Raw genomic sequence first — 15658 nt, forward strand, 5'->3', positions numbered from 1 at the left:
GAAGAGAATACATAAGCTTTTAGCCTAAGTAGCAATTTATAAGAAACTAATATCAATTTATGTTGGATTCATGTCATTATAGAGCTCCATTCTAAGATTTTATATTTCTTTAGTATCTTTACCTTTGAATTTATACTGTTTTTCTTTTGTTGATGCATCAATAATAACATTTTTTTAATATTTTTGTGATGTATTAAATGGCTGTAACACTTACAGAATGAAAAAGAGGAGCATTTGAAAGGAAATTGAAGTCCTGCAGACCCAAGTGGATCAGAGTAAAGATGTAACTAGATTTGCTATGGAAAATTTACAGCTAAAGGAAGAAATTAGAAGGCATGTTTTAACCTTCCTCACAAAATAACTTCAACCTGTCTTAAAGACACATAAACAATAGAAGCATGACATTATAGAAAAAATATAGATCAAACAAAAGTGTCAGATAATCTAGCTAGCACTAATTTGTTGGCAAACATGGACTAGTTGTTTGACGGGTTTCTTTTCACAATACCAAAAAAGCTGTATTTTTACTTCAATTAAATTACATAATTTACATATTAGTGGATAAATAATAGGCAATGTGTAAAAATTATATATTTGAACATTCATTTTGGCCATAAAGTAATTAAGTCACTTCCCAACCTTTATTTCAGTCATGAAATCAAAGGGAAAGAAAACTTCTCTTTGCACAAGGAAAAAAAAAAGATTGATGCAAATCTTAAAATAATGGCAAACCCCATCCCAAAAATAAAAACATGACAAAGTAAATTGTAATAATAAAATCAAATGCATAAATCAAGCAAGTGAGAAAACATGATATTGAAAAAGCCTAAAAACAAAAAAAATAGAATGGACAAATATTACATGCATATTGTAGAAAAATTAGAACTATTTTGTACTTTTGCTAATTCTTGTAGTGTTTGGCTCTGCCGAGGCCTAGATGCAAATGAAAAGGAATGCATAAGCAGTAATTAAAGTTATGAATGCTCGTAGCAACAACGACTAGAATCATATATGTTTAACCCATTTTCTATTAAAAAAGCATTGATTTGAAATGGAAAGAAAAAAAATAAAAAAAATTCAACAACTAATTATTCAAAAGGGAAAGAAAATTTCTTTTTACAAAAGAAAAAAGTAAGTTCTTATGAAAACATTTTTTCAGAAGGCATTAACGTGATCCGTGAGTCAGCCTTTAACCCTCACTATTTAAAAAACCTTGTTATAAACTAGACTAATAAAATATAAATAAGAGTTAGCTCATGAGTTTTAATTCTATTTGTTAGCTCTGTTTAGATCCAATTTATATCTAGATTCATTTAAAAGTTCACATCTACTCGTTACTTGATTTCATTTGAGACACGTCAATTTTATTAAAAGAAATATTTAAACTAAAGAATTACCCAAAATTAAACCGCCATAATGTAAAAGATTTCGAGAAATAAACGTAAATATCTTATTTGACCTTTTTTCTTATCTTACGAAAGATACCTGATCTTATGCATTCATCGTACGATTAGTGATATACCAACTTAAACGTGGAGTCGTGGATATGAATTATTGAACGGTGGACGTCGTATGCACTCACGAGAGCTCTCATTTGTCTTAAAATTTTACGTGTTATTTTTTTATTTATTAAATTAGACTTTTAAATATTTATATCCTTACTTTTTTTTTCTAACATTTTTATCCTTACTTTAATTATTTAAAAATTTTATTATGAAATTATTTTTATGATAAAATTATTTATTAAACTAATCCATTAATAAAAATTAATTTTTATGCTGTTTTCAAAATTAAAAAAATATTTTATATTCTTCAAACGTAAAATAATTATATTCAAAATATTTGTTATTACATTTATAAATTTGAAAAAAAAATATATGTTCTTTATATTGATATTTGTAATTTTTTAATATTTTAAAGATCAAATAATATTTATATTTTTTAAAATAAATTATTAACTGTATTATTTTAATGTAAATTAACAGTGATAATAATTTTATGTATAAGACACTCTCTTAGTTAAGAAGTGAATGTAAAAATATATTTTTTTTCTTAAATATTAGAAATCATCCTAACTGTAGATTTTAAAAATATATATATAAAATACTCTTTCAAAGGACTTGAATAAAATAGTAGCATTTTATTGTCTTTGTGCTTCTCTCACCCTTGAGCCTCTACTTTGTCCCGTTTTCGGAGTAACCCTCCCAAGAGCAACCATGGATGTTGATCCTCGTCGATACGAAAACATTGTACTTCTTCTTATTTTTCCCCTTTACCTATTGCGCCTTCCATTCTTGTTTCTCTTCCGATAACCTTTTCATTTCATACTCATGTAGGAAAGAAACATTACTCTCACAATTCATGACAACACTGCATTTTCTTCAATTTCAAACTTTTCTCTTACTAGTTCTTCCACTATTTTAAGTTTCGCAGTCGCAGGTTTTCGTTTTAGCGTGAGTTATGAGCCCTAAAATTCAATTAGTACAACACATGAACGGGTTCACAATGATGTGGTTTTAGGGTGTGCAATGAAAATTACTTCATACTTGCTTGCTACAACCAAAGTGGCGTGGCGAGGTTGATAGTAGATTGTGAATCTTATATACTTCATAATTTTGGTTACTACTTTTGCATCGAAGCAAGTCCAAAGTGATTTTTCACCCCTTAATATGGAACAAGCAACAATGGGAGGTTTTAGCTAGGGATGTTTTAGTTACATTTCTTTGATAATTAGTTGTGATGCATTTGTCTTTACATGTCTGAAATTAAGTGAAATCATGAATTGATAATTTGCTATGCACTGCCTGTCTGCATCTTGTGCTGTGTGTAAACTGTTTTGTACTTAGAAGGATATGTATTATTTTATATGTTTAATATGTTTTGGGTGTTGCTAATTTCTATGATATTGTTGATGGTTGGCTGCTTCGTGCTTAAATATCATATTAATGTCATTGTCAAGAAATAAACTGTTTTTGTTTTGTGAATTTTGAAAACTTTAGTTGGACTTTGTTGTTCCTGTGGACTCATTTTTCTTAATTCTGCAATGGAAAATGATTTCAATTTAAGCTATTCCTTTGAAGCTGTGGTTTTTTAAGTTTTAACTTATTTTTCTGACTTCTTATGAGAGAAAAAAAAGAAAGCTTGAATTGGGCTCCTAGCAGAACTGTTGCATTTGTGGTTGCTATTAGGTGCTATATTGGGTTTCTGTGAACATTTATGATTTCCTGGTTATATACTTGTATTATTTCTTGTCATAACTTTTGTCACTATTTCTATACATGCTTTTGCTACATGTCTATATTTGCAGGCTATAAATGAAAATGATGTTCGTGACATCATTTTGTCATATCTCATACATAATTGCTTCAAAGAGTCAGCAGAGTCCTTCATTGCTTGCACTGGGATGCAGCAGCCTGCAGATTATTTGGAGAATATGGAAAAAAGAAGAAGTAGGTTCATTATTGTCTTTCAGTGTTAAGGTTGATTGAAGACTTTTGTTGCTTGTGATAATATTTCATTTGATTGAGTACTTGTGTTTTGTAATAATCACTGTTGAAAGATTTGTATCATATAAAACATGAACATTGGATTACTGGACCTCAATGGGGAGGATGCCAAATTCATTTTCACTCTTAATGCTACATGAAACATCTGCTGCTTTTTGACAATGCTTTCTTACTTTGTTGCATATACTTTGCATACCTTTGAACTAACATATCTTGGTGCATATTATTGGTAGTCAGGCCTCCTTGACACTTGACAGTGAATTTCATCTGTCTTTAGGAATTGTTCACTCTGTGCTGGAGGGAAATGCACATAAGGCTATTGAGCTCACTGAACAGCTGGCACAGGATATTCTAGAGAACAACAAGGATTTGCTGTTTGATCTTCTAAGCCTTCGTTTTGTAGAGCTTGTCTGCTCTAGGAAATGGTGAGATGGATTAATTTTGCCTCCAAGAGAGCATATTGCAAACTTCTTGCTTTAATAGAATCTCATGTTATTGACAGCACAAAAGCTTTGGAGTTTGCTCAGACCAAGTTAAGTCCTTTTGGAAAGGAGCAAAAGTACAGGGAAAAACTTGAAGTATGTTTGTCTTTTGCAGAACAATTTATTGACACATGTGCATGTCTTTAAGGTTGAAGTAAACATGAAGATGCCCTTCTTGCAGGATTTTATGGCCCTTCTTGCATATAATGATCCAGTGAAATCACCAATGTTTCATCTGCTTAGCTTAGAATATCGGCAACAGGTTGCAGATTGTTTGAATCGAACTATTCTTGGTCGGTTAACTTGACTATACTCCTTTTTACTTAATGTATATTTTACTGCAAGTCTCAATACTTTGTTCTATGCCAGTTAAATATGATCTTTAGTCATCTTTTTTTCCTGTTAATGTTGGTGATTACCAGCATACTTTAACCTTCCCAGCGACACCGCCATGGAGAAACTTATACAGCAGGTCACAGTAGTTAGACAATGCTTAAGCCAGGGCCTTGGCCAGGTAATGGGCAATTGATAATTTTTCTGTTTCAGTTTTAGTTTTTGATGGCATCATCTGTTGGCTATTTTTCTCGGTTATAGCTTTCGCAATTTAAGCTTTGACACAACTTTATAATTGATAAACCATTTTTTCGCCTCATCTTTTCTTGAGTGAGAGCGCACAAGCACTCCTACAGGTGCAACAAGAGATGTAACCCCTTTATTATCCATAATTAGTAAGTGTTCAAACTGATTCCTTCATTTATTTATTGCAGGATGGGCCATTTTCCTTGAAGGATTTTCTTAAAAGTCGATGAACGAGTAGTTAAATATCCACTGGGAAATTGTGGGAATGAAGCACGTTTCCCTTGTGCCTTTGTTATCACTCGAGGGATTGGTATATCGTTGGATCATTGATGTAAAGTTCTCTGACTATTGATGTGAAAAAAATTTTGGAGCAAGCTTTCTAGATCTTATTGGTCATAACTGCAATTTTGTGAGGTATCAGAGTTACATGAAAATGGAGAAAATTGCATCTGGTTCTGGATTGAGATTGTAGCTTGTCTGGAGAAGTTGATCTAACTTGTGGCCTTGTGATGTCACCCTCTCATAATTTTCTATATTTTAGATTGTATTCAATCCATTGTGAGGTTTTGCCCACTCTTTTTCTAACATGAAAGTTTATAACGAGTGCCTTAGGTCAACAAATTGATAAACAGAAAAAATTTACTGAAAATTGCGATACGGCGTGCTGGTAACACTTTTTTGTAAGTTTTTGTTTTTTTTTTAATTCTATAACCTAAGCTCATTCTCTTGAAAGATTTTGACACTTTATTGACGTTGTTGTTTTATGTCATTACATTTGATGATTTGTGAAATAATTTGTTAGTTCATGTTTCTCATATATGTGTGATGTGACTTATAAATTTTGAATGACGGATCAAAGTATTGGTATCCCTAACGATAATACTTTCCCTAATAATATTACACAATTCGTGGAATTACAATTTTGCCCTACCATGGTGTTAGTCACATAGGACTTTCGAACTTTGATGAGATTGGCTATATTTAAGATTACTGTTATTTTTATTAGGGGTGTTCGGATTGAATTTCATTAGTTTTTAAACAAAATCGATTTAATTATAAAGTTATAGTGCGATTTGGATCGGTTTTAAAAAAATAAATTAAGTTTTTTGGTTTTTGCATTATTTAGTTTGTTCAGATTTCAGTTTTTATTATTTGGTTAATTTTTATAATTTGTGTTAGATTGAACCAGTTGATAAAACCCTATTTTTTACGAAGATTACTTTTTGATAAAATCTATGTACTATTTATAGTTGAAAGGATTTGATAGTCTTATGCGAATAACAATCATTATTGTTAGTTGTTTTATATTTGATAGAAAATGGAGTTAGTGGTTTAGTTTAAAAAATATTAATATTTTTTAATTTTTAAAATTTTAGAAAAATCAAAATTGTTAATCTAAGAAGAATATAAAAAATATTCTTTGTACCACAACAATTATCGTACTTTTTACTCCATTTTATTTTTCATCCCTTGACGTTGTCTGCAAATTTTTGTTCTAAGAATACCCATTTTCAGTTCAACTCCACCATCCCCTTGCCTCTTACCGAGATTTCCGCACCGACATTTGTCTTCCTCACTCCTCTCATTCGTCATCCCAAAATTGAGTATTGGTGATATGATGCCCTCAAATGCACAAATGCAAACGGCGATGAATTTTACCCTTTTCTCGACTTCATCTTCTCTCTCAGCTCAATTTCTTTCAGACAGTTTGTTTCTCATCAAACTTCACCCACAACGTCACTTTCATCTTCACCTCTATTAATTCAATTCCAAGTAATAATCTTATTTTGAGCATGGGGTATTTCTTCATTTCCACAAGTACGGTTCCAAAAATGGATGAAAATAGATCTTTCTTTTTCTTTTGTTTTATTTGACGCAGGGCATTTTTTTAAAAATAAACTAAAAAGATTTAAAATGGTGTGTACAAAGGGGGAAAAAACGGTGCAAAAAGCAATACCTATTTTTATGATATGTTTTCTTCACACTTTTCATATTGGACTTGATCCAAATATATTATGAGATTTCTTAGAAAATTTTGGTCGAAGATTTCTCGAATATATGCAGTCAGATTCCAATAAATTACGGGCTTACGAAACAAAAAGGATAAGAAGATATTGGGCTTATATACAGATGCCGTTACGAACTTGTTACGGTCTAAAACATTGTTGGGCTTGGGCATGAGCCCATGTTTCTTCTTGAGAGCCACATCGAACCAAGTTCTCACACCCTGTTCCCCTTCTCCCTTTCAATCGAAATTGGGATAATGGTGTCTCTGATTTCGCCGCCACCATCTTACAACATTCAATTACGCGAAACTCGCTTCTTCTCCACTCTCTTGCTCCCACCAAGGTATTCACTCATTCTACTTTCACCTTCTTCGAGTTTCTTCCTCTCTCTTTTTTCGTTAACTAACGGCGTTCGTTCTGTATAGAAACATCCACTTCAAACCCCAATGCAACTGCGAAATTCATAGATGGAAAACGGTACGGTGCGGAATTATCAGCGCCAACGCGTCTCCTCCACCGTCAACGTCGTTGACAAAGGAACCTCACAAATATTTCGATCATGTAATAATCACCGTTCGTGCTGGAGACGGAGGTCACGGAGCAGTTATGAACCAGAGAGTGAAAGAGGAACAGGAACAAGATAAGGGAAAATCGAAGAAGTTGAAGAAGAGAGGGTCTTTGAAGAGGGATTTCGATGGGTCCCTTATACTCCCTATGGGTGGTCATGGAGGTGATGTTGTCATCTATGCAGACGAAGCCAAAGACACTTTGCTTGAATTTCATAACAAAAGCCGCTATCATGCAAAACGCGGTCGAAATGTCGATGCAATGGGCGTTTTGACTTCGCAGCTACGCAATGGACTTGCTGCCCCCACTCTGCGTATTCCTGTTCCTGTAGGTTTGTATGCTCTGCTTTATACTTCATGAGAATAGCTCTCTTTATTTTATTTTAATAAGGTTTTTAGGATGTGTTTAAATACATAGATTATTTTTTAGTAGTTATTTAATAATTCTTTTAAATGATGGCTTAGAATAAGTTAAAAATATCTCATTTTGATAAGTTGCGTAAAAAGCTGTATATGAGAGTTAAAAGTTGTTGATAAGTTTAGGCTCTAGAAGCTATAAGCTATCTATAAATTCTTTCAAATAGACCCTTAATATAGTTTATCAAAATATGCTGTATTTAGCTTATTTTAATAGATTTCATATTCAAATTTATGATAAAAGTCATTGTGAAAAAAAAACATTGAACCAAGTTATCCAAATGCACTGTGTATCTGTTTTGTTGATGACTTCTTTTCTGCTTCTATGTAAAGAGCTAAAAATTTGCTATGATCAGTTCCAACTGCTGTTCAGTTTTTGTCATTCATTTCACATACATGCTTGAAATTTCATGTGTTTTTTGTTTTCACTGTCAGTTAATATGTTTTGGTTAATATTTGCAAAGATTTTACCTTATTTTCACTTTTTTAGTTTTTGAAAAGAGATGGTGTAAACAATCTCTGAAGAATTAAATCTGATTTAAGTCGTTGAATTTATAAATGTGACAGGTACAGTTGTTAAAAGCAAACGAGGGAAGATGTTGGCTGATCTAGCGCAACCTGGTGATGAAGTTCTTGTTGCGAGGGGAGGCCAAGGAGGGGTAATATACGTGCTTAAAATTCTTTGAAAATCTATTGTTTTTGTAATTGAGTAATGAATCAGAGTCGATTAATCCATTAAAGGCATTGGTGGGTTGTTTAATTGTTTGAGATGAGTTGTACCGTTTCAGATTGGTGATTAAAAGAAAAAAATTAAAACATTGTAATTCATACGAATATATAAATATTTTATAGTTTTTGAGTTCAAAACTAAGGATTTTTTATTTATTGTGGTACCAAGTGTGAACTTTGACACAATGGTAAGATTCTTGCCTTGTAACTAAAGATCATGGGTTGAAATACTGTATTTCTAGTTGGTTTTGTTTGTACTTTACACCTGAATCTGTTATTTCTTCTTTGGCTGCCCAGATTAGCTTGTTAGAAATGCCACAGCATAAAAGGAAAAAGATGATGGCTTTGACAACTAATGTGATGAGAGATGACTCAGACAAGGTAAAGTTTATTGAGTATTTATATGAGCACTGAAATATTTCTCATATTCTTTGGAAAGATATATCATTAGTGACATCTTGTAGTTACAATCTCTCTGGGCAAATTATACCTTACACAAGTTTTAAATCAGTAAGGTTCTCCTTTTGCTTTTGCAGTTTAATCAAAGTTTATTTGAATTTTGCAATACATAATGAATGATCACTTGTTTTGTGCAAAATGCATGCTCATATGTCACTATTTTGTGTCATGGGTTCAGAAAAGTTATTTTAATGGGCTGTTTGTTTTGAGAAATGTTTTTTGTTATCACTTTTAACAATAAAAATATTATCTTGTTTTCATTTTATTTCTGATTTTCATTAGTTTGTATACGAAATTGTGAAAAAACAATAAAAAGATATTTTTACGGTTTCCTGTACAAATATTTGAAAGCAGAAAACAAAATACAAAAAAGTGAAATTTTTGTAATTAAAAGTAAAAGAAGAAAATAAAAACAAAACATTTTCTTAAACCAAACAACCATTAATTCTAACATTGGGCTTTTTCAGGAAATGATAACCATCTTGAATCTAGAAACAGTACTATTTAAAAATTCTGCATTAGCAAGTTATTTTGCTATCTCATGATAAGATAAAACAATATTGCTTCAAATTTTTTCAGGTTTTAGTTCACGGTCAACCTGGGGAGGAAGTTAAGTTGGAGTTGATCCTACGAGTTGTTGCTGATGTTGGTCTAATTGTAAGTTTTGCTTCTATACAAATTGCCTTACTTAATTAGTAATTGGTTGTCTCACTTTTATCGTCATAATAATTATGTATTGAATGTCAATGTTGATGAATGAATTATTTCTTTTCTCTATATCAAGGAAGATAATTTTGAGATTACTCGGAAACTAAAATAGTGGGTTTTACCATGGCTTAGAGTTATTCAAGACCATGAAAGATGATGGGGAGAGGTGTAGTAAATATTCTTTTTTTTTTTTTCCTCATGGTTTATGAATCATTTATTTATTTGGTTAACGGAGGTCAAACGTATATTGGTTGTCTCTTACTTTTTTGTCTTTCAGATGTTTTCATTCATTTGCTCAAGATCAAGTTAATCTTATGGTAGGGACTTCCAAATGCTGGGAAATCAACACTTCTTGCTGCCATTACACTTGCAAAACCTGATATTGCGGATTATCCTTTTACAACATTAATGCCAAATCTTGGACGCCTTGGCGGTGATCCCAGCTTGGGTGCAGGAATGTACTCATCTGAAGCTACATTGGCAGATTTGCCTGGTCTTATAGAAGGTGCTCACTTAGGAAAGGTATCAAATATTTTGTTCTTTGTCTAATGTCCCCATATAAACCGTTGAGATGCTAAATATGAAGGCTTTTGTCTTTCACTTTCAGGGTCTTGGCCGCAATTTTTTGAGGCACCTCAGGAGGACAAGGCTATTGGTCCATGTTGTTGATGCAGCGACTGAGAACCCTATAAATGATTACAGAACTGTTCGAGAAGTGTGTATTTTTTCTTTTATGATTGGATACATTTTTTTAATCCGTTCAAATTCTGCCTGTTGTTGGTTTGACAACTTTATTTTATGCCCTTGAAGACTCAATTTCTAAGAATTGGAAGAGTTTACTTGGACAATTGATTTTATCAGATCTGATTAATTTCTTCTTAAAAATCATCTGTATGTTAGTCTTGTTAAGTATGTTTTGTTGTTAATGATCACAACTCTGTTGTTTAGTCTTTCTCTTTTCTTGTCTTTTTGGTATTTTGAGTCATCCTATGCAAATAAACCTAGCTCATTTAATGTGCAGAAAGTGATATGGTCAGATCGCTTTTCTAATTGTAATGTGTATCCCTCCCTTATCTATTAGCTTTTAATCTTGCTCATGCTCCCTCCATGGTATTTGTTTTGCAGGAATTGCGAATGTATAATCCGGAGTACCTTGAACGGCCATACATTGTAGTTCTGAATAAAATTGACTTACCAGAGGTATGTGGTATCATAGCCTGTGAGTATTATCTTTTAATTTCCTATTATCTTGTAAAGAGAGGGCCAGTACATGAGGCTCCCATCATCATGTGTTCTGGCTAGGGTCATGTATACTCAAGAAATATGCAAAATAATGTCACATAACAAACATGTTCACCTAATTATAATTTTAGGCGAAGGACAGACTTTCATCATTGACTCAAGAAATTATGAGAATCGGCAACGATGGGGCTGCTTCTGAACCAAAACCAATCTCTGAAGTTCCAGCTCAATTGTCCAATGAAAGTGACAGGAAAGAAAAAAATCTTGAGGACTATCCACGACCTCTTTCTGTTGTTGGAGTTAGTGTTCTGTAAGTGCTTTTTCACAAATGTGTAGCAATTGCGCAGACATTTTATTATATCATATTTTTAGTAGTACCCTTCATTGGCTTAGGTTAAAAAACTCATTTTGCTTCTTGCAGAAAGGGTATCAGGATTAACGAGATGTTAAAGGAGATAAGGTCGGCTTTAAGGAAGTGCTCTGATTCCAGTGAAGCATTGGCTTTCAGTGTGCCACCTTGAGATTCAGCTGCTATATGCTTTGTTAAACAACATTGCAGCTCGACGAGGCTTTCTGGCGAAGACTGCACGTAAATTGGTTCTGGTATTAATTTGTCTTTACCAGAGAAAGAAAGCTAAGAAAATTCAGTTGGCTTCAGAGAAAATACTTGCGTGAGACGAGTGTGTTCAAGTTCCTCGACCTCATTGTTGTGACATCAAGGTTGGCAATTTGATAAGATATGTTCTATCATTTGTAGTGAAAATGTAAAGGATTTATGCAATATCATTGCCATGTATAAAAAAATCATGATGTCTGTTAGCTCCATGTTGGCATGGTAATAGTAAGAGAACAAAGTGCATGATGGTAGTGTTCATTTACTACTCTCATTTCCGATGTTAATATTGACAAACAAAACATCGCCTTCTACGGAGTAGTGGATTGTCTACAACCCAGTCCTCTGTTAACGCCGTCTTACTTAAGAACAGTTAGATATAAGTTACTTGACTTTTGGAACGAACCGGGATCCTCTCATTATTATTATTATTTTTATGCGTGAACTGAGTTCTTTTGCTTAAGAAAAATGTAAAAAAATATACAATTACTGGAGAGGATCCCAGTTCATGTTGAGACTACCATGACATACCTACGCCTGTTCATAAATCTAGATGAGGTATCTACTCATGTGAATTGCCAAAGTGAACATCACCGAATTGTATTACCCAGGGCCAGGGCCTATGTTAGCAAGGTGTTAAACGTTTCCATATAACTGGCAAAAAGTCGTTTTGCCAGCTAGAAGCAAAATAGTGCTCACTAGCATTACTTGGGGTAGAATGCTTGGAATTTAGTGCAACTGAACATTTGGACAGATATCTAAGTATACCATGTACTACTTATCCCAATATTAGAAAGAAAAAAAAATGATGTTAGGCGATAAACATAACTCCCTGGGTTCATGGTTTTGGAAACCTCAAATTGGACAAAAGAGCAACGTGTTGTAAGGTAAATGTTTCTTGATGATACCCTCTAGTTTTGTCCTTCGGAAAGGAAGGTACCTAGGTACACCAGTTGCTTTATGCACTCTTCCCATATAAATCAAAAGAGCCAGCGGGTCTTCAAGTATTAATTAATTAATTAAAGATTAAAATGCACGTTAATTTTAATGGTTGACTGATTTATAAATTAGTTCACATACTAATAAAAATTATGTTTTTATCCTTGTATGAACTTTTTATTATACTTTGCTCCTTTTATATAATTTTTTTAGTCTTTAATATCATTAAAATATAATCAAACTCGCATAAAGATTAAGTATTAAAATTAGAAACAAATTAGAGTGTCAATGACTAAATTTATATTTTAATTTTAATTAAATAATATATCTCGGTTACTTCCAATCCAGTATCTCCATCCACCGCTGTTTGTCACCTTTGTTATTAAAGCCTTAGGTAAGGGGCTATAAGTATCCATATCATGGTTCTCTATTGTGATGACAACCAGCTAGTTGAGTTCTTTTTTGTATTTTCATATTTTTATTTATACCTGTTGATAAGTGCATTTGAAGGATGGTCAGTTCAGCACAGTTCTTTTATATTTAGACTTCCCAGGTATATATTCCTTACCGGTGCTTTGAGGAACCACTTCTATTTTATTTTAACACAAACAAACAAAAGAAATAGGTACTCTCTAGGAGATGTGGTACAAAATGCTCAACAAGAAATAGTAAATATAATGTAAAATGACTATCAATTTTGGTAAGCTCACACGTGTCACAAGTGACACTTGTGGTGTCTCAGTTCATCAGATCTGGTTTTGGCTATTTTACTGTACACTGATGACTGTTTCCAGTTCCTGCACTTGGAACTGGGATTTTTTCTTGCCACATTGGAAGGCTTAGTTGTTGTTTTCATATTATGTGATTAATTTTAATAGCCCCAGTCATAGTTATCTTCAACCGTTTCCTCCAAATGTCACCGCACCCTCCCAATAGTAAATGACTAATATCCAAATTCAAATTAATTCCACAGAAAAAAAAAATATAGATAAACACCCATTATTCAATGAAACCGCTTTCTCTCTCCCACAGCTTTAAATTTCATTTATCCTCTCTTCCTTATCTTTATTATATTTTTTTATTCTACATTCAATTCATTCAAAGCCTCATTTATTTCACAAAAGAAAAACAAAGCTAAAAAAGGGGAAATCAAGTGAGAATTTTGCTCTTGATTGTTCGCCACCTGAGTTAGTATACAACCAAAGGCACAAGCCAAGTGTGTACAAGAGAAACCAACAGTGAGGTTCATGTTTGACACGACTAGCCTGGTTCATCATGCCAAGTTGCTACTCAGTCCCACTGAAGGCCACGTTTCAAAGACTTGTGTTTACTATTTACTCTCTTACCTTTGTTTTCCCAATATAAATACCCCCCATCACCTTGTTTCCACTCCCAACAATAAGCCTAAGATCAGCTTATCTCAATTTTTCTGCCCCTTTCTCTCTCCCCATCCTTAGTTATTACAATTTGTCTATAGTTTCCATAATTCTCTGCTAAGTGTGCTACAGCACAATGCTGAAATCCGGCATGGGAATTGAGGAGAGAAAACAAATGAAGAAGCCAGCACAAGCCAGCTCTAGAAAGGGGTGTATGAGGGGCAAAGGAGGCCCTGAGAATGCAAGTTGCACCTACAAAGGCGTGAGGCAGAGAACTTGGGGCAAATGGGTTGCTGAGATCCGTGAACCCAACCGTGGTGCTCGCCTTTGGCTTGGCACATTTGAGACCTCTCACGAAGCCGCTTTGGCTTACGATACTGCTGCACGTAAGCTTTATGGTTCAGATGCAAAGCTCAATCTGCCAGAGCTTTCTCCTCCTCCTGTGAATTCTCAATCGCCAAATCCTTCCCCTAACACCCAAATTCCCCAAATGCAACAGCCTCAGATTCACCCCAACAACTTTGATACCCCAAGTGTCACTTCTGATCTGAATAAAAGCATGAACCCTTTAGTCTCTGTGACTTCTGAAATTGTTGGTGATGGACCATTCTATACCAACAACCCTATTGTGACTCCTCCTCTTGAAACCAACACTAATCCAATTGAAAATCATTCCAAGCCCATAGGTCACAACGAAGAAGATAAACTTCGTTCCTTTTGGGGGACCATGAATGAGGGTATGCCTTTGTTTGATGAATCCATTTGGACTGAAGCTGCTATGTCCATCGATTTTCCTATTATTTCAGATGATCAAATTTATGCAGCTGCAAATTTCCCTGATGTTGGTGCCTGGGACTCCTTGCAAACTCATTGGTGCATGTAATTTGCGGTCAATGAAACTGTATCGGGAGATAGCAGCAGCCAAGTATACTTAATCATGATAGAGATCTTAGACCTGGGGGATAAATTTCATAGATAAATATAGTGTGCATTTATAAAGGGCGTGTATAAAACTATTAGAAGCAGTATATATCACCTGTATGATAATGTGTTATCTTGACTTTAATTTGGAAAGTTATCTAGAGGACGAAATCGTGATCTTATTATTAGCACGATGTAGTTCTTATGTTATTAATAATATTAAATGTAAATGTCATATAATATGTTAAGAAATAGAAATGAAATTATGAACCTGTGCTTTTATATTATATTATATTATATTATATTATATATATATATATATATATATATTATATATTATAATTATGTCCTGTGTTTTATATTATATATATTATTAATAATAATAATAATAATAATATATATAATATATCACCTATATTATAATATGATATATTAAGGTTACTTAAAAGTTATCTACAGGACGAAGTTATCTTATTACTTTTAGCGAACGACAAAGGTACGATAATAGGGCATGTCTTTCTTTTATTAATATAAATTATTAATAGTAATATTAATTTATTATTAATTAAAAAATATGATAGGACAAAGTTTTTCTGTATTATTATTAACAATACTATATGTGCTTTAAACTGGTTTTTTTTTTATATATATTAATATTCTTACATGTAACATATATCATGAATATATTACTTGTGTAATAATATATGTCGATCTGGAATTTAGACTTAAAATTTGCCCTAGACGATTTCGAGTTGCCCTAGATGACTTAGCCCTAGCCGATGTTGAGTTGCCCTAGATGACTTAGCCCTAGCCGACGAAGTAGTTATAAGCCAATGATAAGTAGAAACGTAATTATAGACCGTTATAACAGTGGCAGAAACGTCATTATAGACTGTTATAGGCAGTTATAAACCTAATTATCAGTCGTTATAACATTGGCAAAAACGTAATTATAAGCCGTTATCGGCCGTTATAAATTATAACGGCCCGACTTAGTTCTTTTAAATGGTGCATAATGTGTTGAGGAATGGTGATAGAGTTCATCATAAACTTATTGCTTTTATATATCAGTAAGAATTAGTATATGTAAATGTTACGTAATAGTGTTAAGAAAA

The 15658-nt window shown here is 33.1% G+C and overlaps 3 protein-coding genes across 5 annotated transcripts; all 3 read left to right on the forward strand.

The window, feature by feature from the left end:
* Positions 1–2164: 2164 nt before the first annotated feature.
* On the forward strand, positions 2165–5431 carry LOC113848087 (glucose-induced degradation protein 8 homolog). Of its 2 annotated transcripts, XM_027477467.1 has the most exons (8): positions 2165–2249; positions 2337–2453; positions 3308–3449; positions 3784–3931; positions 4009–4084; positions 4170–4281; positions 4411–4502; positions 4756–5431. In XM_027477467.1, the coding sequence occupies exons 1-8, from the start codon at positions 2217–2219 to the stop codon at positions 4795–4797; spliced, it is 762 nt and encodes a 253-aa protein (XP_027333268.1). In that variant the 5' UTR covers positions 2165–2216; the 3' UTR covers positions 4798–5431. The 2 variants fall into 2 exon arrangements, with proteins under 2 accessions (XP_027333268.1, XP_027333269.1); XM_027477468.1 differs by lacking the exon at positions 2337–2453 and having other exon boundaries at positions 2217–2249; positions 4756–4797.
* A 1318-nt stretch (positions 5432–6749) lies between these two features.
* On the forward strand, positions 6750–11637 carry LOC113846583 (probable GTP-binding protein OBGC2). 2 transcript variants are annotated; one of them, XM_027475028.1, is made up of 10 exons: positions 6750–6916; positions 6999–7471; positions 8130–8215; positions 8583–8666; positions 9324–9401; positions 9774–9974; positions 10060–10167; positions 10578–10652; positions 10826–11004; positions 11116–11579. In XM_027475028.1, exons 1-10 carry the CDS (start codon positions 6753–6755, stop codon positions 11213–11215), a joined length of 1548 nt encoding a protein of 515 aa, XP_027330829.1. In that variant the 5' UTR covers positions 6750–6752; the 3' UTR covers positions 11216–11579. The 2 variants fall into 2 exon arrangements, with proteins under 2 accessions (XP_027330829.1, XP_027330828.1); XM_027475027.1 differs by having other exon boundaries at positions 6753–6916; positions 8124–8215; positions 11116–11637.
* A 2136-nt stretch (positions 11638–13773) lies between these two features.
* LOC113874163 (dehydration-responsive element-binding protein 2D-like) lies at positions 13774–14505 on the forward strand. The gene has a single exon (XM_027512384.1). The coding sequence runs from the start codon at positions 13774–13776 to the stop codon at positions 14503–14505; it is 732 nt and encodes a 243-aa protein (XP_027368185.1).
* The last annotated feature ends 1153 nt before the right edge of the window (positions 14506–15658 follow it).

The sequence above is a fragment of the Abrus precatorius genome, unplaced genomic scaffold (assembly GCF_003935025.1).
Source record: "Abrus precatorius isolate BTA unplaced genomic scaffold, Abrus_2018 Scaffold8, whole genome shotgun sequence".
NCBI lineage: Eukaryota > Viridiplantae > Streptophyta > Magnoliopsida > Fabales > Fabaceae > Abrus > Abrus precatorius.

Bases quoted from the DNA above. Each gene is read 5' to 3' on its own strand.
- LOC113848087 (XM_027477467.1), top strand. From the start codon at position 2,217: ATGGATGTTGATCCTCGTCGATACGAAAACATT. The intron at 2,454-3,307 runs GTGAGTTATGAG...CTATATTTGCAG, and splicing joins TCGCAGGTTTTCGTTTTAGC to GCTATAAATGAAAATGATGT. The intron at 3,450-3,783 runs GTAGGTTCATTA...ATCTGTCTTTAG, and splicing joins GAATATGGAAAAAAGAAGAA to GAATTGTTCACTCTGTGCTG.
- LOC113846583 (XM_027475027.1), top strand. From the start codon at position 6,753: ATGTTTCTTCTTGAGAGCCACATCGAACCAAGTTCTCACACCCTGTTC. The intron at 6,917-6,998 runs GTATTCACTCAT...CGTTCTGTATAG, and splicing joins ACTCTCTTGCTCCCACCAAG to AAACATCCACTTCAAACCCC. The intron at 8,667-9,323 runs GTAAAGTTTATT...AAATTTTTTCAG, and splicing joins TGAGAGATGACTCAGACAAG to GTTTTAGTTCACGGTCAACC.
- LOC113874163 (XM_027512384.1), top strand. From the start codon at position 13,774: ATGGGAATTGAGGAGAGAAAACAAATGAAGAAGCCAGCACAAGCCAGC.